Consider the following 19,366-nt stretch of genomic DNA (forward strand, 5'->3'; position numbering starts at 1 on the left):
AGTTTGTCATTATAACCTAGGGGCCAAGCGTCTCCAGATAGTAATCGAAATCCTTGATAGTTCTAAGCACTGTTCGTTCCACTTGTAGAATTCGATCCTGATGGGTTTTTTTTTATTTTTTTATTTAAAAAAAAAGTTGACAAGGTCTATTGTCACTTGAAGCCATTTGACCCCAGGAGCTATGGCAAAAAGACGCTAGTGGTATGTAAACAAAATTTGCTTAGGCACTTCGAAGCCTTGATATCTCTTGTGGGTATTATATAGTTCATGAAAGAAAATAGTCATCCGGTTGCTTTCTATAAGCGGGTATATATATGTCGTCAATCACGTCAAAAAAACAAGATATCGTTAATGTCCTCTGAAGCCAATACGAGAATCATCCCTTGAACTGCGGGAATATGGTGCCCTTGGTTTTTTGCCCTGCAAAAGAAAATGACTGTTAGCATATAATTATGACAAAATGAGCACGGCCATGTATGTGTGTGTGTCACTCACAGATCGATTGGTTAGCCTGACTGTTGGGTAGGCCACCCTCAATATCTGGTCCCGCGAGCTCCCTCATCCTTCGCCGCGTCCGGGTCTTGGGACTTGCTCTCCCTTCAACGCCTGGAATATCGTCAGGCTGGGTTGTGTCCCTGTCGTGATCCGCCGGTTGTGTGCGAGGTACGTGCTTCTTCCTTGTGCTGCCCCAAGTGAGCCCCAGCTTTTTGTCGGTGCTACTGCTGACGTAACGTTCCTCATCGTCACTGATGACTATACGCTCACGCAGTTTCCTCGTCGCGATCTCACGACGCACCATATTGTTTGTGATACGTGGGGAGTAGCCCTTGGGTAGCATGCACGTTTTGCAGAGAGGGCATAGGGAGCTGAACTCGGATAAGAACTCGTCTATGCAGTCGGGGTGGAATATATGTCCGCACGGCAGTTCGCGGATGATTGTTTCTCTGTCGACATAAGGCTGCAGGCAGATGAGGCACTCGGGTTGGTCGCTGAGACTGTTCAAGTCCAAGCCGGTGGACGACGGTGCTTGTTCTATTGTTGACGGCGCGGAGGCGAGGGTCGGTGATCCTGGCGGTGGGTTATCGTAGTGATTTGCGTATGTGAATATTGGAAAGTTGTGCACGTGATTGAGCGGTACCTTGACCCGCTTGATTCCCAGTGCTTCGAGGTTAACTTCGCCGGTCTGTACTCGCTTCCGCAAGCTCGAGCGTCTTTTGCGGGCAACACAGTGCAGGAAGATCGAAGTTGCGAGAACGATGCCGACCAAGACGCCGATGAAGATAGGGATAGATATCCAAAAGGTGCTGAAGGAGGTATCGACGTTGACGTTCATGGTCGTCCATATCCTCACATAATCCTCCTCCCTCGGGTCGTACATGTTGGAGATTTCGTCACCAAATGGTACCGTGGTGATGTTACCACTGTAAAGGCTGAGTTGGGTCATCATCTCGGCGCCGACGCGACCTGGAACGGCAAAGACGGGAAACCTGTTTTGAATCTTCCAGGAGTCATCCTCATCCAGGTCCCACAGGTCAGCATCTGCAGGAGGCGGGGCATCGGTGCTGTTTGTGTCCCGGTAAAAGATGAAAGCACGGATTGGGTCCACGCGCGCAGACGCGAGGTAGGACCGAGTACATTCAGTGCTGATCCACGGCGCGAGGCCAACGAGGTTAAAAGATGCGGGTGGGAGATTGGCCCGACGGGTAACCATCGAAGGCACCATAGACGCGACCTTCTTATGGCATGGGTCTTTTGGGCTCAGGTCAGGGACGTAGAGAAGCCCCTGAATGTTTTGGGACGAGGTAACATATGATGATGCCAGGGTTACCAAGTTCTCTGCGAACCGTGACGAGTATGCCATTTGATTCTGAGCACGGTGCGTTAGTATGCATCAAGTAAGGTACGCTCTGGTGCAGTAGATGACATGAAGACATATACATATGATACAGTAGCATCCCTCTTGGGTATGCCAAGAAATAAGAGTTAACCTACTGAGATGGCCGATATGTTCTTGATAACCGTGCTCGGCCCGGAGCCCTGGCTACTCTGGGCCGGATTATTGAGCAAAAGGCTGCAGCAATAGATCATATTAGCTACTGCACTTTGAAACCCCTGGGGGGAAGGACACATAAGATACTTACACAACATTACTGATATCGACGAGGGCTATTGTGAACACAAGTTATCAGTCAGCGTGTGTAATGTGTTTGTTTGGTCAATGCACGACAGCCAAATAAGTTCTTTGGTAGTAGACTTGGCAAACTTGGCACAACGGTTTGTACCGGCGCTATTTGCAAGCAAGCATGGGCACGGTACGATGGATGGATGGTTGTTGTCTTTTTTTCCCTTGCTTTTATTTTTTCTTTGGCGGGGCGCCATTGAAGCCAAGACGAACGATTGATTCTGCAGCCCGCCCCAATTTCCAATTGCCAAAAAGCTTGTGCTGCTGCTGCAAAACAGAAATCGAAAATGGCGGGCTAGCCACGCGGAAAGACGTTTTAAAGCAAAGTAATTACTTACACATGCTCTCTTGCGATCAAACCATGTTTGGCATGGGACGGGTTTGTGTCACCATAACCCGTGAAAGAAGTACAGGATTGAATTGTTCAATCAAACGTTGTGGTCTGTCTGCGACTTCGAAAGAGACTCGAGATACGATGAAATGGATGACACGACCGCCAGCGAGGGGTCGGTGACGATGATGATGTGTGTGTGAATCGAATCAACCAAGTCGTCGGAAGACAAGACAGGCCAAGACAAGCCCCGAAGAGAAAAAAAAAAAAAAGGAGGGTGAGCGGAATGAAAGCCAAGCCAAGAGATTTAGTGCCGGGTTAAGATTAGACGTCGTTTTGTTTTAGTGCAACTGTGATCTTTTCAAGTCAACTCAAATAAAATCAAACTGATTTTTTAGAATAAAAAAACTGATCGATGGATGGATGATGGATGGGCAAGCCCAGAATGGTACGAGAGTGCTGGGTGGATGGTGGATGGTGGATGGATGACCAGAGCCAAGACGACGTGGATGGTCAGGGCACGAAGTTGACTGACTGGGCGAATCTGGGGGACCAAGGGAACTTATCAATGCCAAGACTTGGACCTGCGAACGGACTGCACCCTACTCCACTTTGGGACGTTGCAAAAATGGAAACTTTTTCACCCACTGTCAGGTCGGCTTTGCCCCCACCCTCAACTGACTTGGATGTACGTGGTTGGTGGGTAGAAGAAAAGAAAATAAAAAAGGTGGGCTTTGCAGTCCAGGCACCCACTGGGTCGACGGTGGTTTCAATCAGGTCAAATCCCAGGCCAGGCGCGGATATGAGTGCTGGTACATGTCATCCGTGCTTGATAATCGTCGGATACGGGACAAGGGCTGTTTCGGCTGGTCTCAGCCCCAGCCAGTCACAAAGTAGGCCACAGCCCAAAGAGACCCGCTCCTGTCGTGCGAAGCATTTTTCTGGGTTGCACAGAAAAGCTTGTTTATTCTTGTTCTGGACCGAGGCCCACGTTTTTTTTTTTCATTCTGCGTAGCAGCTACGTACTCTGTTTGCTACAAACCATTTACTCCTAATGGTACCGTATGTACTAAGAATAAAATATATTACCATAGTATGCGGTCATGACAGACTGTTTCCTGTTTTTCTCTTCTCCACTACCGTTACTGCTGCTCTACTTCCGTAGTATTCACTTTTGCTTGCGTACAGTAGTCGCCGCTGAAGAGAAAAAAAAAGAAAAAGGTTCCATTTGCAACGGCCTTTTGCCCATCCCCGCTTCACCCAACGCTAATCTACCTAACCAGGCACACATACATCATACCTGAACACGTCGCATGAATACAAAGGAGGGAGCATAAAGTTTAGGCTAGAAATCACCTACGTACGAAGTAGGTATCCTTTGCAATGTGAAGTGTGTAGGATTAAGCTTAGGCCTCGGAGATACCGTGGCGAACCATCAGCTCGATGATCAATTCAAAGCACGTACGAAGTATGCAATGTAGCACAAAAGTAGGTGACCACTGCAAACAGCAGTACTTAACGCGGACCGGCTGCAACCCCGCGGAGCGCACCTCAGCCTTCCATCCTATTCTAAAGGCTGCCGCCAATCAAAAGGCCGCAACAGCGATTGTGGATTGCCCGGGACTTTTGTCCGTCTGGCTTTTTGTTTTTGGCCTGAAATCGGCCGCCACATGGAAAGCATCTGCCTGTCGGTCGTGTTCAATTGTAGATCTCCGGTTTGGGATTACCCAGCTACCTATCTACAAAGTTCTTGCCTGCCCTGGCTAAAGTCCGAAGGGGTAGGTGGGTAAGGTAGGTAGCAATGTAACGAACAGCAGATCCGGCAGCTTGTTTTGTCCCCCTTTGTCGTCAATCAATAGAAGAGAGAGAAAAAAACCCCGACCTTTCAAAGTTGATCTCGATCGACCCTTTTCTCTTGGCACTGGGGCCAGGTATTCATTTCAACCAAGATCTGCACCACAGCCCTGTCAACCCGTCGGCGTCGTTAACAAGGCCGCCTTTACTTACGCCCGCACGCATCCGCTTTTGGAGGTGAGCTCGGACGGACAAGTGACCTGCTTGAATGACACGCTTGGGTTGTCGGCTCCCTTAAACCAGTCGAATCGCCAGTAACAACCTTTTTTGAGCTTCTCGGGAAATGCGTCGCACTCGGACCTAGACCGAACCCCGCCGTATCGCTCCCCCCATCCGTTGGCCGGCGCACCGTACTGCTCCGTGCATGCGTTGAATATGCCCACACCGCCGCCGGGCATCTACAGTAAGAGAAGTTTTAGGTCAGGGATTCGTTCTGCAGAGAGTGGGCCAGCAGATGTCAAGTCAAAAAGAAAAAGAAAAAAAAAAGGGGGGGGGGGGGGGGGTTTCTTGGACGCACCGCAATGTCAAAGTGGTTCTGTCCGAGGTCACCTCCCGTGTTCCTGAGAAGATCTGGTATCAGTATCTTTGTTCCCCAGTTCGTATGTTACTCACATTCAAAGAAGCATCTGGACGCTGGTCGCTCACGTTGCTTGCACTATCGGATGGGTCGGTCATGACCGGTTAGTGGATTGCTCTAGCACGTCATGATGAGTTGCTGTAGGCTTCAGGGATGCCCTGGCCAAAAATGGTTGCCCACCTATCATCCTTTGCCCTGCCACCGACCCACTGGTGAAAGTCAGTTCGTAACAGGCGCAACACCAGTCAGACTCGCGTTGGCCGGAGATACGGACAGCCCTAGTTTTAAAAAAGGTCAGCGCCGTGATGGACGTTGTTTCCTTATTCGCTTTTCACAGCTCTCGGCCTCCTCTCCCAAACCCGAATCCCGGGAAATCGCCCTGCAGACTTACGCGAAACCATAAGCCAGCGAGTCGTCGACAGCGAGCGGCTCCTGCGACGAGCACATGAAAGCTCCACCGCCATTGTCACATCCGGACTCTTTACAAAGTTGGAAGTGTTCTCGTCAGACACGTAGCCAGATAATATCAGCCAGGCCCAGAGCCCCACGCGAATAAACTCACTGGTGTTACCTCCATCGTTCAGTGGGTTGTCCGCCTTGTCGCAGGTCCTCAGCGGTCCAGAAGCGAGGTTTGCCTTTCCGGGCCATCCGCACGATGGCTTGCAGCAGTCCCAGTACCGCGTCGTAGCTCCGGTGCCTTGTACCTGGGCGGACACAGCAGCTGTCAGGCAGGCGAGGACTGCGGAGGTTGTGATCTTCATCTTTGTTTCTTTTTTTTTTTTTTTTTTTTTTTTTGTTGCTGTAATTTCTAGCTGTGCATAGGTATCCGGGTTTTTATATTCAGACGCTGGCTCTTGGAATTCGAAAGACCTGACCTGCCCGAGTGTTTATCAGAGAGGACATGACGCCTGAGCATCGCTCTCTGGGTAAAACGCTGCCGGGCGATGTCGACTTATACCCCTTCGGTGCCATATTCCCCTTTCTGACCTTCGGTGCCTGTAAAGAGCTCGGCATATTCCTTCGCACGGAGGGTTGACAATTCCGCGAATTGGTGGATTACAAAACATAAACTCCCCATCAAGGGCAATGAGAGCAGCTTGCGTAGACAGGAGTCGCGGCGCGCGGTATATAAAGTGCCATGCCGTGCGGTCGACTTTACCCGTAGACTGACCCACTGATTAGCGTTGCTTGCTTGGCTTATGGCCCTAGGTATTCATATACAGCTCTTTTAGTTTTGTCCAGCCCTTTATTCATTACCGGGTATGATGCTGACACCAATCAAGCCACCTGCATATTACAGGCAAGAAAGTATAGCCCGTTCTAGTCTAGAAACAAATGAGGAAGGGCTACACAAAGGGAGCTGTATACTCCCGGAGCAGCACAAGGGGTGGGTTATTTAGGTGTACAACACCTACCCCAGAAAAGCGTCATTATACCAAGCTTTTGCCGAGGGAACTCAAGTCGGTCCCAGCTGCTCCGTACCGCTTTTATCCGTCGGCCCCGCGTTCACCAGCATCTCTTTCTGAATGACCTGCCGAAGATCTTATATCCACTATCTTGGGTTTTATTGATATTCGGAAGGTGGAGGTCCATTTCATGCGAGAGCAAAGTTAAAATCTGCGCGGATCACTAGGGTTTTAGAAACGAGTCAAGTCCAAATAGATGTCTGACGAGAACGAACAAAGTCGGGCCACGGGCATGGTAGTTATGTCAAGTGTGAATGTAACGATGGCGAGAATCTGACGGGTTGGCAGAGACATGTCAAGGCATCTCAGACGATAAAATCAAAGGCATGATGTATGACTGATGGGGTTTGGTTGTGGGAGCTTCATTCGCTACTGATTTCCAGTCTATCGTTTCCCATCTAGGGCGTATTACAGAAATTAGGTGCAAATTAAGCAAGCTAAACGTGAGGAATTATCTCTTTGGGTATCATTCACAGTCAATCAATGTGTGCGATCCTCTCCCAAGGCGACATTTCGCTTTAACCCATCATCAACCAAACTGTCTCGCCGCGGCATCGTACATAATCCTCGAGACCCTGAGCTGTAGAATGTACACAGACCAACGCCTCAAAGTCATTCTGTTGTCTGAAATGAAAATGCGCATCACTCTTCTTCGTCAGCTTCTTCGTCCCATGCATCCTTCTCTGCCTCTATCAAGCCCGACATGGTATCGTCCTGGAATATGGTACTGCCTGGGTCACTGCTCCTCGGCACCTTGGATATCATATCGTCCTCGAAAATGGGCCCTATGTTCTCAATCCAGCGTCGTCGCCTCTCCATTAGCGTGCGGGCATGGTCTCCAATGCCAGGTCTGGCCATGGCGGCCGAGACTGCCACAGGGCGGTTCTTCTTGGCCTTGCCCTTGCCCATAGTTCTGGTCCGCTTAAGATACGCTTGTTGCACCTGGGTGTCGAGATCCTCGAGGATCGTAGTGTATTCTTGGTGTGCCATGCGCTCTCGCACGAGCTCCATGAGCCGTGCTTTGCGTGCGCCGTTGACGAGCATCTGCTCCCGAAGACGGGATTGCAAAAGACGCAACCGCGCGGCGACCTCATCGTCAAAGCCGGCATCGTAGTCTGCAGTCCACGATGGATCCGCCCCGCCAGCCGCAACTCCCGTGTTAGCGGTTCCATTTGTTCCGCTAGCGGCGCCACCTCCATTTGTGGCTGCAGTAGCAGCATCAGGAAGGGGCAGAAAGCCAATATGACGCAGTTCTTGCTTGAGACGCTCATCGACTTGCGAGTAGTCAAGCTTTGGGTGTGACGCTTTCTTCCAGGCGTCTGTGGATGACTCCGCCATGAACGTTGCCGGAGGCAAGGTTTTGCCCGCTGCGGGCGTTGAGCTCTGGCCAAGACTGTCAAAGAGATTACTTGCGCTGAGCTGTGTGTCCGGAAAGGCGAGAGGCTGAGTCGAAGGGGCAGGTGGCGGACCGCCGACCATGACAAGCTCTCCATTAGGGCCAAGTTCAAAGTTCCCACCAGCAGCAAACGCGTCGGCCTCCTCAGCTCCTCCAAGATCACCGTTGAGCGAAAGGCCAGGGTCTGGAAATGCAGCTTGGGGTGGCTTTTCGGTCTCGGTTTGCTGCGTGCGTCCTTCAGGGCGCATGGCGCACAAAAGTCGTGAGAGCAGCGGTCCGACTGAGAGCTTGTCCGTCTCTGCGACATTATCGTTCATTTGGTCGATGTTACCACGAGGCTGATTTGTAGGCAGCCTATCTCTACCAGGGCCCGAGTCGACATTCATAGCGCCATCCTCCTCTGCCCAAATTTCCGTGTAGTGGCGCTTGCCGCGCTTCGGCATAATGAACGGCGTAGACCGGTCACCCCGCTCCCTAAGAAAAGTAAGATCCTCTTCGTTGAAAGGTCGAAAATAAGGCTCTAGATATGTAGAGAACGTGCTGAAGCTGATCTGGTTTGTAACCTTGCCGTTGGTGAAGTCCTTGTCTGGTGGATCTCCTGCAATGAGGTCCGCAAGATCGCTTGGGGGGTATGTCGCAACACTGTAGATTTCGCATATCTCCTCATGGCTCATGCCTGGCTTGACAGGTAGAATTTCGTACACGGTTGGATCGGGGAAGGTGGACGGATCCTCGCCAAAGGTCTGGTTTTGCGGAACAGGCCTTGGAGGCGGGGCGCCTTCGTCCTCCGAGGACTCCTCTTCTTCCTCTTCGTCGTTGCCGGCTTTGTCGCCGCTCGTTTTTTTCTTCTCATCCAAGTCCATTGCGGTAGGCGACGTAGGTTCTCGTGGTGACGATAGTGAGCTTGCGGAATCTTCTCTAGAAGCTTTTCTGGCTTTTGCGTTTTGATCCCGGAGGGGTGATGAGCGCTCTGAGGTGTGATGACCATGTCAGTAAAATGTGACAAGGAATGTCACCAGTCGGTGACCACGGTGGGGTTCTCTGCCGCAAGCAGAAAAAGTGGCAGTCACCGTCAGACCACTCTCCCCTTTCCTACCACTGCTTGGATACAAGAAATTACGCAAAATTAATGGCCAACCAGACTTACCAATGTTGGTTTCTTGGGGGGCTAAACTGTCCTTCTCCTTGCTGTCCTTGTCTTTTCGCCTCTTCTTAGTTGCGCGTCGGTCCTCGTCGGCTTCCCTCTGTAGACGTTCCTCCTCCTCTTCACGAGCCCTCTCGTCCATCCTATCGCGCCGCGTGCCTGCCAGCAAGCGCATGCCCCTGTCGCAGCCCGCACCGCGCTTCTCGGTGATATCCTGCAGCTTCTGCAGACGGCCCGAGATGCCATCGAGGTTGCGAGCATCAGGTATTGCGGAGCTTGAGGCACCCTGTTCGAAAAGGTCTTCGTATGTGAGGTTGCGCATCAAGTCGAACTTGAGCTCGAAATGTTCGCTTTCAAACGTCTCAACTGGCGGTAGCGTGGTTTGAGGTGGTATGGAGCTCGGTGTGGTGTTGCGGCTTCGTTGGCGCGCGATGGCACCGGCGCCCTTTTTGCCGGTGCCTTTCTGGCTGGAGCCTCCGGGAGGCATATTGGGTGATGTGGTTGGTGATTAGCGAGATGGATTGATAAATGTCAATCGCCTCGGCGACGAGGCGGATAATCGCGATTTTTGCGGCACAATAGCGTGGATCGGATCTAATTCGACAGAAAAATAAAAGGAGAGTCGGATGCCAAAGAGTCTAAGCAGAAGTTAATGGTATTATCTGATGACGATTGTGCGCTACTGATGAATTGATGGATTGGCGATGGGTTGATTGAAACAATACACAGCTGTCGCGGTCCAGATCCATCCACAATGATGACAAGGTCGGACTGTAGAATGACAGGGGCTGGTAGTTTTGGTGGGGTTTGTGCAAGCACGCCCCCGCCTAGGGTAGGATCCGATTGGCGGCAAGACACGAACCGATCATAATGTTTGGCCCTTTCCCCAGACTCTGTATTTTTGCGCCCTCGAAACATCGCCCTGGATAGAAATAGCATGCGTAAAGAGCTACCGCAGACTAATGTGTAAGATATTCTAATTATATTCGGGGCTTTCATTCAGTTGTTCTTTCCTTCCGTTGTACTATTCTTCTTTTTTCTCCCTTCTTCGTCTTCTCTGATCTTCATCTACCCTACCCATTTTAGGTCTTTTGCTGCCGTTCACCTCGCTACCTAACCTAGGTGGAAATCAGCAAATCTTTTCCAGGTTTCCCTTATGGACTCCATATTACTTGACACAGTCACAGCTGTCTTGAAAAGATTGCTTCATGACAGCCCAACTTATAATCGACAATGGGTTGCCTTTAGGCCGATCCAATTGCCATCCACATGCATCCAAGACCCCGTGCCTCCGTGCCTAGATATCCCCGAATACTCCAAGCGACCCTAGTTTCGGGGAAAGTCGGCCGAAGCTGTTGCACAACTGCTATATTTAATAAGGATAATAAGGGATAGCTATGAGCCGCTTCAACCAGATATCAACTATTCAGCTGCTGTATCACCACCCGTGTTCTGAGATCATATTTCTATTGGTCGAGGAAAGTTTGTGGTGTGCCACAGTGGACCCCGAAAACCATCCAACGAACAAGGCCGGGGGTTCGACTTCAAATATGTGGAAAGCTTGGATCTACCCATGAACAGCTCCAATTGCCTGAAGCCTTGTTGATGTAAGAGCAAAAGAGAGAACGGACGGCCGAGGTTGTTTGTGCTGTCTGCAATGGGTAGAGGTTTGTACAACCACGATGCGTTTCAAGACAAAAGGCAATATTCACAGGTCGTTCCAATTTGTGGCTTGAGGTATCTAACTTAGTATATTGTGTCTTGACGGTTTGATCAAGAGCTATTACCAGGTAGAATAACATCCCCAGGAACCGGGTGCATAATCTAGGCTAGAGCTAGTTTTGTGATAGGGCACTGCTTGATCTGGTGGTTGCTACTTGATCCACCACAGTCGTACGCTTGAACATGATTTCGGGACTGCGAGTGATTCCAGCATGTGGTCATGTCGATTGGCTAAGACCAGTCCGTCAAAGAAAATCCCCCGAAACGGACAACATGTCTTAAGTTCTAATGCGTGGATCTTGAACTCCCCACGTCTAGCACAAGGGCAATAAGAACGTTATTCAATTGGTCGTCCCAGAAGCCGAGCCAGCATGATGACTCCATCCCCGATCCGTATTCCCCATAACCTGCCCATTGCCTGAACCCTGATCGCCATGCTCCCCAGGGTGGCCGATCAAGTGGCTGGCCAACCGGCACCTCGTGGGGGGCCCACGGGGATGACGATAAGCACCTGTGAGGATGGACAAGATGCATACCATTCAAGCCAAGCAGCTCTGACATATATCTCCCCTTGTCTTGACACCACCCCAGCCCTAGTCCCTATCCTGTCTTTCATCCTCTCGCGTCAAAGGTACCTCCGAGCAGACAGCAACAGGACTTTTCCTCCGGCGCCATAGACCCGGCACAAGTATGAGAGAGTATCATGGCTTTTCTTGGTGGTAACATTCAGCCACTAGAGATGGACAGCAACAAACTCATCTTCACTGGCCTTGGCACACTTCTCTGTCTTGGGATTGGCCTTTCTCGTCTCCTGAACAAACAAGGACCAAAGACAGGCGACCAGTCGCCCGGCCTTCTTCAAGCTTTTGGGCTTTTCTTCTACACTTGCTTCGTCAAGCCGCACCGGGTCGGCGGCACGAACACCCAGCAGGATGCGCTCGAGTCCTTCTACGAGACCCAGGCGAGCATCTATGATGTCACACGGACGACTCTGCTCAAGGGCCGGGAGGACATGTTGGCGCTCGCCGCAGCTCAGCTCCTCCACAGGGCAAAGAAGCAGTCACACCAGAAGCGAATCTGGGTGGATGTAAGAAGAACCGCATGCCATTCTTCAAACTATGTCGGCATTCTTTTATGGCCAAGAAGCAGACTGCTGACGCCCACACTCAACATAGATCGGTGGTGGCACTGGCTGGAACATCGAAGCAATGAACCGCTTCGTTGATGTTCCCGAGTTCTTCTCGAGTGTTTACCTCGTCGACTTCTCTCCATCCCTGTGTGAAGTCGCCAGGCAACGCTTTCAGCGACTAGGCTGGAAGAACGTCAGGGTCGTCTGCCAGGATGCGCGAAAGTTTCGGATCGAAGATCATGAAGCAAGCGGCCCCAAGGGTTGGAACCAGGCAATCGGCGCCGACCTGCTGACAATGTCGTACAGCCTATCCATGATTGTAAGTTTGGTTTGGGATCTCCACGGGCATGTGTAGTGGAGTGCTAATGGGATAATCCCAAAGCCCGACTTCTACTCAGTCATCGACTCGTTGAGCTCGCTTCTCGCACCTGGCGGCATCATGGGCGTGGTCGACTTTTACGCGCAATCCAAGGTTGATTTCAGCTTCCGCAACCACACAGCCGGTCTCACTGGGAGGCACTGTGGCTTCATCCTCCGGAGCTTTTGGCGTGCTTGGTTTGATCTCGACCGTGTCAGCCTCGAGCCTGCGAGGCGAGACTACCTGGAGTACCGCTTTGGGACAGTCCTGGGGGTCAACACGCGCAATCGGATGCTGGGAAATATCCCATACTACATCTGGATCGGCTGCAGCAAGACCTCTAGTGGTCAGAATGGTTCTACACAGAGCTTGCACGAGAACGTCAGCCCCAAGGCGGTTCAGGTAGCCGTGAAGAACAGCTCGGCCGGGTTACCACTTCCGTCGTTCTTCTACCAGAACCATGCGTGGCGCATCTACTACGACGATCAGCTGCGAAAGCACAAGCAGTTTAACGATGAGTACATCTATGCATTCACTTGGGAAGACACCCGCGTCGACGCCCGCCTGCTCAAGATCTCTTCAGATGATGTCGTCTTGGCCATCACGAGCGCTGGAGACAACATTTTGTCATACATCAGCCAGTCTCCCGCACGAGTTCACGCAGTGGATCTCAACCCGTCGCAGAACCACCTTCTCGAGCTCAAGCTGGCATCATACTCAGCTCTTGACTACGCCGACTTCTGGAAGATCTTTGGCGAAGGACACCACGACGAGTTCCGCGCGCTCCTGATTAACAAGCTGTCTCCCCACCTGTCGAGCCGGGCGTTCCAATACTGGTTCGCCAACGCGCACATCTTCACCAGCAAGCACGGTCTCTACGACACGGGTGGATCCAAGCACGCGATCAGGGCATTCCGCTGGATCTCATCTGCGTTTGGGGTCCGCTCCGCCGTGCGTGAAATGCTTGAAGCGAAGACGCTCAACGAGCAGCGTGAGATCTGGCAGGGACGGATCCGTCCGGCACTCCTGTCCCGCATGGTCAGCAACTTCGTGGTCAGCCAGGAGCAGTTCCTCTGGTCGGCCCTGGGCGTGCCAAAGCACCAGCTCGCCATGCTCGAGAGGGACCACGCCACTTCCAAGGTGGTCTCGCGAGGCGAGGCCAGTAACTCGCGGACAAGTGCCATCTGGCAGTTCATGTCGGACACGCTCGACCCCGTGGCGCACGACACTCATATCGCCGAGGAAAACCCCTATTACTACGTCACTATGGCGGGCAAGTTCTCCCCGCGCTGCCATCCGGACTACTTGTCCCCGGCCGCACACGCAAAGCTCTCCCGCCGCGGCGCTCTGGAGGACCGCATTCGTATCCACACGGAAGAGATTGACGTGGTGCTCGCCGGGCTCGCGCCAGGATCCCTGACTGTCGCCGTGGTGATGGACAGCATGGACTGGTTTGACCCCAAAGAGCCCGGCGTTGCCGCTGCACAAATCTCCAAGCTGAACAGGGCGCTCAAGCCCGGCGGAAGAGTGCTGCTGCGCTCGGCTGGTTTGAAACCGTGGTACGTGGAAGAGTTCGCCAAGTTGGGATTCGCGCCAAAAAGGGTTGGATGTCGCAGCCCAGAGACTCGGTGCATTGACAGAGTAAACATGTATGCCAGCTGTTGGCTTTTGACCAAGACGGGAGGTCTGCCACCACCAACTCCGGGCATGGAAGGCGAGGCGCTCGTAAGCTGTCCTGTTGACGAAGGGTTGGCTATGATTTGAACTTTGTCGGTGGTAGTTGTGAGTGTTAAAGGACATCATTGTGATTTAGTATTACCCAGTTTAGCACATCAAACAGTTATGAACAACATTTGAAACCATCCATATGTACACTCACGGGTTACCATGATTCAGAGGAAAACATGCGACCAAATAACACTGACGGCTTGCAGGAGCTCAGTTATACGTCAATTTTGAAGTGAGGCTATGAAACAAATGACAGTGTTATAGTGAATGTAACCACTACTGATTCCCGAAATCTCGTAGAGAAGCAAAACGTTCTCTCGAAACCGGGCGCCCAGCAAACGGGTCTTATATTTAATCTTTGCCAGAGCGAAAACATTCACGCCGATGGGAAGGCGATGCGAATGTCGATATACGCGTCAAAAGACGTGTAAAGCTGGCATGGAAGTTGTTCTTTTTGAAACGTTGGAGACTCCGGGGAATCGCCGTATCGCCGTAACGCAGCTACCAAGTCTGCAGCTATTCTCATGTATGAGATGTAATTATGTGACTGGATACTTATCCAGGCACGGTCTAAAGAAGACCAGACCATACAAGAAGCATTGGCGGCGGCGGTGGCTTTCCTGGGTTCCTGAATTGGTGTAGCAAAACGAAGGAAAGAAGACCCTGTAGGAAAATTTCTCAGAGATCTTTTTGTTTGGGAAGCCGCGCACAGAGCTGTCAAATGGCTTCACCGCTTTTGGCTTACCTAATACCTTCCCAAAACGCGTGGGGTGAGTGAGGCGCTAGACCACGTGGCAAGCGACGTTCTACTCCATAGGTAGGAAGGTAGGTAACTCTGGAGGAATTTGACAGAGATAGGTAGCAGGCACGCTGCAATGGAACATTCCTGCAGTCTTCTTTCTTTTCTCGCCCGTGATGTACTTTTTAGCTCTTGATTTATGTTCTGATGACACTGCTTTTTGCGCGATTTCTTGTCCCGTCTTCAAAATGGATGCAATGCAGATTCTGAAGCGCGCCTCCGTAACAACGCATCGCAGTGTTTCACGACGCCTGTCAAGCGCTTGCTGCCCATGGAGTGTCGATGGCAGTCTAGGTCTGGTGCTGCCGTCATCCCGAAAAAAAAACACCGCACGGCCGTTTTGGCCAAAGACAGAAGCCCATTCCGCGGCTTCTGGAAAGCCAAGATCATCAACCGGTTGTTGCGGAGCCCACGAACCATGTCAAGCACTGCGGTATTCTTTATCGAGTTTGAGTTTGCCGAGGGGTTGACTAGCCCAGAATGATACCACTTGGCGGTATCTCTTACTGATGGATTCGACGCAACGCGGCACTACTCCCTTGGTCGATCCCGATCTTCGGCCGTTGTTCTCTTCCACCATCGAGGGATTTCTCAAGAAGAGGGAAAAAAAAAAAAAAAAAAAAACCACATCGGGTTTCCGTGCTGTCGATTGGCCGGCGGTTTTTCTGTCTGTCTGGACCGCGCCTTACGCACGAATGAGCTGGGATGCTAAACTGCAACCTCGGTATTTAGCTCGTCAGTCAACGCCCACAGACTGGACCAGCACTTGGACCCCGTCAGCGGCTCTGTCTGTACGCTTCCCTTGCGGCAAAGGCGAAACAAGACTTAGTAAGTTTGCCCCTACGGGCTGGTCCACCAGTTTGCTTCGCATGGCTCCGACAATAATAGCCACGTTCCCCCGATGGTTACATACAGTGGTAGGTTCCCGCAGGAGGCCTCGAGCGCAGATCGATCGGCTTGCCGCTCCCAAAGTCTTGAATTGATATAAGGTACTTGCCTACCTGCCTACCTGATTACGTCGTATTACTTCGAGACCTACATACCCTGCCTATCCACCCAACCACCTTGCCACCTACCCACCTGACCCTTACGTGCAGAAGCATATCTGGTCAAACCGAACCAGGGGAAGAAGCCTTGCTTCCCAGAATTCTACCCTTGACCCCTCATCCCTACTGTTCAGGGGTAATAAATGTCAATCTTATAAAAATTCGTGAACACGAATGAACAAGCCAAGACTCCTTCCTCGGCTGGCATGACCTAAACTTCAACATGCGCATACCATCCCATCTCTATCTTTGTTTCGGTGACCTAGATGCAGCTTGCGTACGCCGCGGCGGCATCGCAGGCTTTGCGTTTAAGCACCTCTTCCCACCGCAAGGACGTTCAAGTGAATGTCTCGAAAGTCAAAGACAATTGCAAACGGATGAGCGCTCAACTGCCGCCTGGCACCCCCACCCCACGAACCGCGGTGTTTCCATACCAGGCAGGCCACTGATGGCAGGCGTCCCAAATCCTGCTTGATCGGCAAACCCGTCAACGTCCAAATCATAGGAGACAAGGCCTGATCTGATCTTACCATTGCGCTTACTCACAAAATTCTACCGGTTCATCCCTTGTCCAGTCGTCTGTATTCTAACCGATTATGACATGCACCCTGGATATATGCGAGGTATGCGCTAGAAAACTCCACTTGCTCAACGTTTGTGTTGACGCGGTCTTTGTGCCCGTCTCTTGTCTATTTTGTTTTTGGGTCCTCTCGTTTTGATTCTTCTTTGTGGTACTTGTTTGGAATTCTCTCCCTTGTTAAACACACTTTTGCCCCACGGGTCGGTATATGTGCCCAACCGGATGTCCTAGCGGGTCCTACGACAACGGCAAATAAAGAAAGTAAATCCCCAGTAACGAGACCACGGGGCAAGTCGCTATTGCTCGAAATAGCTACCTAGTCGTTATCAGGCGATGATGGTCTGGCCTGTCACTGGTCGGGCCCGTTGACCTCCTCTCTGCCGTCTTGTTGTCTATTAGGTGTCAGTGACAATTACTTCGATCTTTATTCCACGCCCGACATCAAAATTGTTTCGGTCCAAAGTTCAGGACGAGAGAAAACCTACGAGATGAGTTCCTCATCTGCTTCGCGCAAGTCGCGCAAGTCCCGCAGCGGGTCGAGCGTCATGTACACAAACGCAGTGTATTTCCCGAATCACCATATATACAAGGGGGACACACCGGGGCAGCTCAACTACAGCTGTATAAGCCATGTGTTTTATGCTCATGCACAAGTGTCTAGCGATGGGAGTGTTCTTGTGAGTCTTCCAGTCACTCAGTAATCCTCTCATGACTGACACGGGCAACAGTTAAGCGACGAGTGGGCAGACGCAGGCGCATCCTGCGATGGGGTCAAAGGTGGCCTCGGCTCACTAATGTACCTGAAGCAAAAACACCCTCACCTTCTAGTTGTATTATCGGTGGGAGGTGGCAACTCCAGCGAGATATTTCCCCACGTGGCTGCTAGCGCTGTCCGCCGGGACAACTTTGCACGATCGGCTCAGGGACTGGTCGACGCATCTGGACTCGATGGGATTGACGGTGCGAATGCCCCATGTTCTGGAATACATCGGTCTTTTATTTGATCTCGCTCTTAGCCCGCATCTCCATTCTCAGGGGTGACCTATTAAGGGGCACATGCTGATAGCGAACAGTTGACTGGGAATACCCCTCCGACCCACAACAGGGGGCCGATTTCGTTGCCCTGTTAGCCGCCGCACGCCTCTATCTGACTGAGGACCGATATATACTCACAGCGGCTCTACCGGCGGGCATTTCGGTTCTGCAGAATATCAATCTGGCAATGGCCGCGGACTATCTGGACTATATAAACATCAAAGCATACGACTTGTACGGATCCTGGACGCATAAATGTGGCCATCACGCTCAATTGTACGCTAAAGGCAAGGATGAATCATCGGGGTCATCGACCGTACATTATTTGCTATCACGGAAAGTTCCCGCCAAGAAGATTCTCCTTGGGATTCCCATATACGGGCGAAGTTTCCTCAACACTACTGGACCAGGGCACAGGTTCAAGGGTACCGGGGGAGAGCATGGTGTATTTGAATATCGCCAGCTCCCAAGGAAGGGAACGCGGGAGCAGGTCGATAAGGGGCTCGTTGCGGCGCAGTGCGTCGGTGGTGACGGCGGCTTCGTCACATACGACAATCCAGAAACAGTCAAGATGAAGGCTACATATTGCAAGCAGAAGGGCCTAGGTGTAAGTCAAACTCGTCTATCCCTCTACGACGTAAGACCTGGGGCTGACATGACAATGATGCGCCAGGGCCTTTTCTATTGGGCGGGACCAGCAGACTCTAAGGACAGTAAAAGAAGTCTAATAGCGGCTGGATTCAGGACTTTGCACGGTACCTGATAGCCTCAAGCAGCTTATAGGCTATGACAAGGGCACAGCCAAGGATGTTGTCTGCCACCGAGTTCGAATAAGGACTTGGTGTTGCCGAACAAGTCACCCCGATATTTGTGTCACAAGAAGCGCGTGTTGGTGTAAGAGCTTGCCGTTGTCTTTGCGGACAGCATGGCAAGGCAATCGGCCGATCTATACGCGCGTATAGGTGCCATGACACTTGGCATGGCTCTTTTTTTTGGCCTACCTGTAGGCGCCATGATATTTTGATAATCGATTCATCGGGTGATGTGGGCTATGGCAAAGTGGCTCACAACGGGAAAACAGCACGTGCATAGGGTGGGAAGGTTCTTCTGTCTCAGGTTTGGCGGACGGCATGAGGCAACCAGCAACCCCCTTGGAATTTGGTTTGCAGAATAATTAGAGTCAAGCTTGTCTTTTTTTTTTTTTTTTTTTTGTATGCTGGGTGGGCATTAGAGTGTTCTTAAACGTCTTGGGGTCGCAAAAAAAAGATGGCAAGGTCAAGGTTCACGGGACTCCGAGTTAGAGGTGGATTAAAAAGCAAAATGAATATAGGGAAGTTTCAAAGAGACGAACAACCCGCAACATCATACAAGAAACAGATCCCTGTCGCGGTTCGTGGGCAAATCCCTTTTTTTAGGATGTAACATCGCGTAAACCTGCTTGATTTCGGGGGGGGGGGGGGGGGGGTTTTCGTACCGACACTGCACGTACAGTACTACTGTGTTACGAAGTACCCGGCAGCTGTAGACCTGGGGGAAGTGTGGGTGTGGCGGTTGGTTGGGGTGGTATCGGCTTCTCATGCAAGGGGCCGCGGGTCCGGGGAGCGCCTCATGCTTGCCGCATATGTTTGTAGGATGTGATCGCTTGCATGTGAGGACCCGAGGATTCGGGGAGTTGTGGTGGCATTTTGAGTTGGTAAAGCTACAAGGCTCGAGATTGATGAGCATTGGTTACATCGATCTGCTAGTACTGTAGAATGGATTGGGAATGATTGGGAGCTGCAAGATGAAAGATGGTAAAAGTGAAAGTGAATTAAAAGAGGAAAAAAGTTCTCAAAGTTGCGCTTTGATATCAGGCATAGATAGCATCGTGGTTCTATGTTGCAGGGACATGGTGTTTTCTGGCAAGGCAATGAATGAAATGCACGCGTGGTTGGTTGGTAGGTAGTAAGTGACAAAGGCAAAGGGGAGGTGAGGTGCTGTATTAACATGCGTCAGCACGTGATTCAAGGCAGTTCGTAC

The 19,366-nt window shown here is 51.4% G+C and overlaps 5 protein-coding genes across 5 annotated transcripts; 2 read left to right on the forward strand and 3 right to left on the reverse strand.

The window, feature by feature from the left end:
- Positions 1-90: 90 nt before the first annotated feature.
- Positions 91-3,019, reverse strand: MGG_01327 (uncharacterized protein). Its single transcript, XM_003714203.1, has 5 exons — positions 2,521-3,019; positions 2,142-2,166; positions 1,993-2,071; positions 496-1,867; positions 91-420 (listed from the first exon to the last, which is right to left on the reverse strand). Exons 1-5 carry the CDS (start codon positions 2,522-2,524, stop codon positions 377-379), a joined length of 1,524 nt encoding a protein of 507 aa, XP_003714251.1. The 5' UTR covers positions 2,525-3,019; the 3' UTR covers positions 91-376.
- A 1,497-nt stretch (positions 3,020-4,516) lies between these two features.
- On the reverse strand, positions 4,517-5,728 carry MGG_01328 (endoglucanase; the record flags this gene model as incomplete). Its single annotated transcript, XM_003714204.1, has 5 exons — positions 5,507-5,728; positions 5,336-5,423; positions 5,125-5,222; positions 4,885-4,937; positions 4,517-4,765 (listed from the first exon to the last, which is right to left on the reverse strand). The coding sequence occupies exons 1-5, from the start codon at positions 5,703-5,705 to the stop codon at positions 4,517-4,519; spliced, it is 687 nt and encodes a 228-aa protein (XP_003714252.1). The 5' UTR covers positions 5,706-5,728.
- A 1,064-nt stretch (positions 5,729-6,792) lies between these two features.
- MGG_01329 (transcriptional regulator Ngg1) lies at positions 6,793-9,708 on the reverse strand. The gene is made up of 2 exons (XM_003714205.1): positions 8,954-9,708; positions 6,793-8,776 (listed from the first exon to the last, which is right to left on the reverse strand). The coding sequence occupies exons 1-2, from the start codon at positions 9,435-9,437 to the stop codon at positions 7,053-7,055; spliced, it is 2,208 nt and encodes a 735-aa protein (XP_003714253.1). The 5' UTR covers positions 9,438-9,708; the 3' UTR covers positions 6,793-7,052.
- Positions 9,709-11,374: 1,666 nt separating this feature from the next.
- MGG_01330 (uncharacterized protein) lies at positions 11,375-13,923 on the forward strand (the record flags this gene model as incomplete). Its single annotated transcript, XM_003714206.1, has 3 exons — positions 11,375-11,759; positions 11,848-12,120; positions 12,184-13,923. Coding segments are annotated over 3 exons (2,398 nt in total), but the record flags the coding sequence as incomplete, so codon positions are not given.
- Positions 13,924-14,749: 826 nt separating this feature from the next.
- MGG_11231 (uncharacterized protein) lies at positions 14,750-18,560 on the forward strand. Its single transcript, XM_003714207.1, has 4 exons — positions 14,750-16,989; positions 17,041-17,272; positions 17,386-17,954; positions 18,021-18,560. Exons 1-4 carry the CDS (start codon positions 16,801-16,803, stop codon positions 18,108-18,110), a joined length of 1,080 nt encoding a protein of 359 aa, XP_003714255.1. The 5' UTR covers positions 14,750-16,800; the 3' UTR covers positions 18,111-18,560.
- Positions 18,561-19,366: the final 806 nt, after the last annotated feature.

This window comes from Pyricularia oryzae, chromosome 2 (genome assembly GCF_000002495.2).
Source record: "Pyricularia oryzae 70-15 chromosome 2, whole genome shotgun sequence".
Classification (NCBI taxonomy): Eukaryota; Fungi; Ascomycota; class Sordariomycetes; order Magnaporthales; family Pyriculariaceae; genus Pyricularia; species Pyricularia oryzae.

Bases quoted from the DNA above. Each gene is read 5' to 3' on its own strand.
- MGG_01327 (XM_003714203.1), bottom strand. The intron at 1,868-1,992 runs GTAGGTTAACTC...CACCGTGCTCAG, and splicing joins AGAACATATCGGCCATCTCA to AATCAAATGGCATACTCGTC. The intron at 421-495 runs GTGAGTGACACA...TTTCTTTTGCAG, and splicing joins TCAGGCTAACCAATCGATCT to GGCAAAAAACCAAGGGCACC.
- MGG_01329 (XM_003714205.1), bottom strand. From the start codon at position 9,437: ATGCCTCCCGGAGGCTCCAGCCAGAAAGGCACCGGCAAAAAGGGCGCC. The intron at 8,777-8,953 runs GTAAGTCTGGTT...ATCACACCTCAG, and splicing joins CCCCCAAGAAACCAACATTG to AGCGCTCATCACCCCTCCGG.
- MGG_11231 (XM_003714207.1), top strand. From the start codon at position 16,801: ATGAGTTCCTCATCTGCTTCGCGCAAGTCGCGCAAGTCCCGCAGCGGG. The intron at 17,273-17,385 runs GTGCGAATGCCC...GATAGCGAACAG, and splicing joins TGGACTCGATGGGATTGACG to TTGACTGGGAATACCCCTCC. The intron at 17,955-18,020 runs GTAAGTCAAACT...ATGATGCGCCAG, and splicing joins GCAAGCAGAAGGGCCTAGGT to GGCCTTTTCTATTGGGCGGG.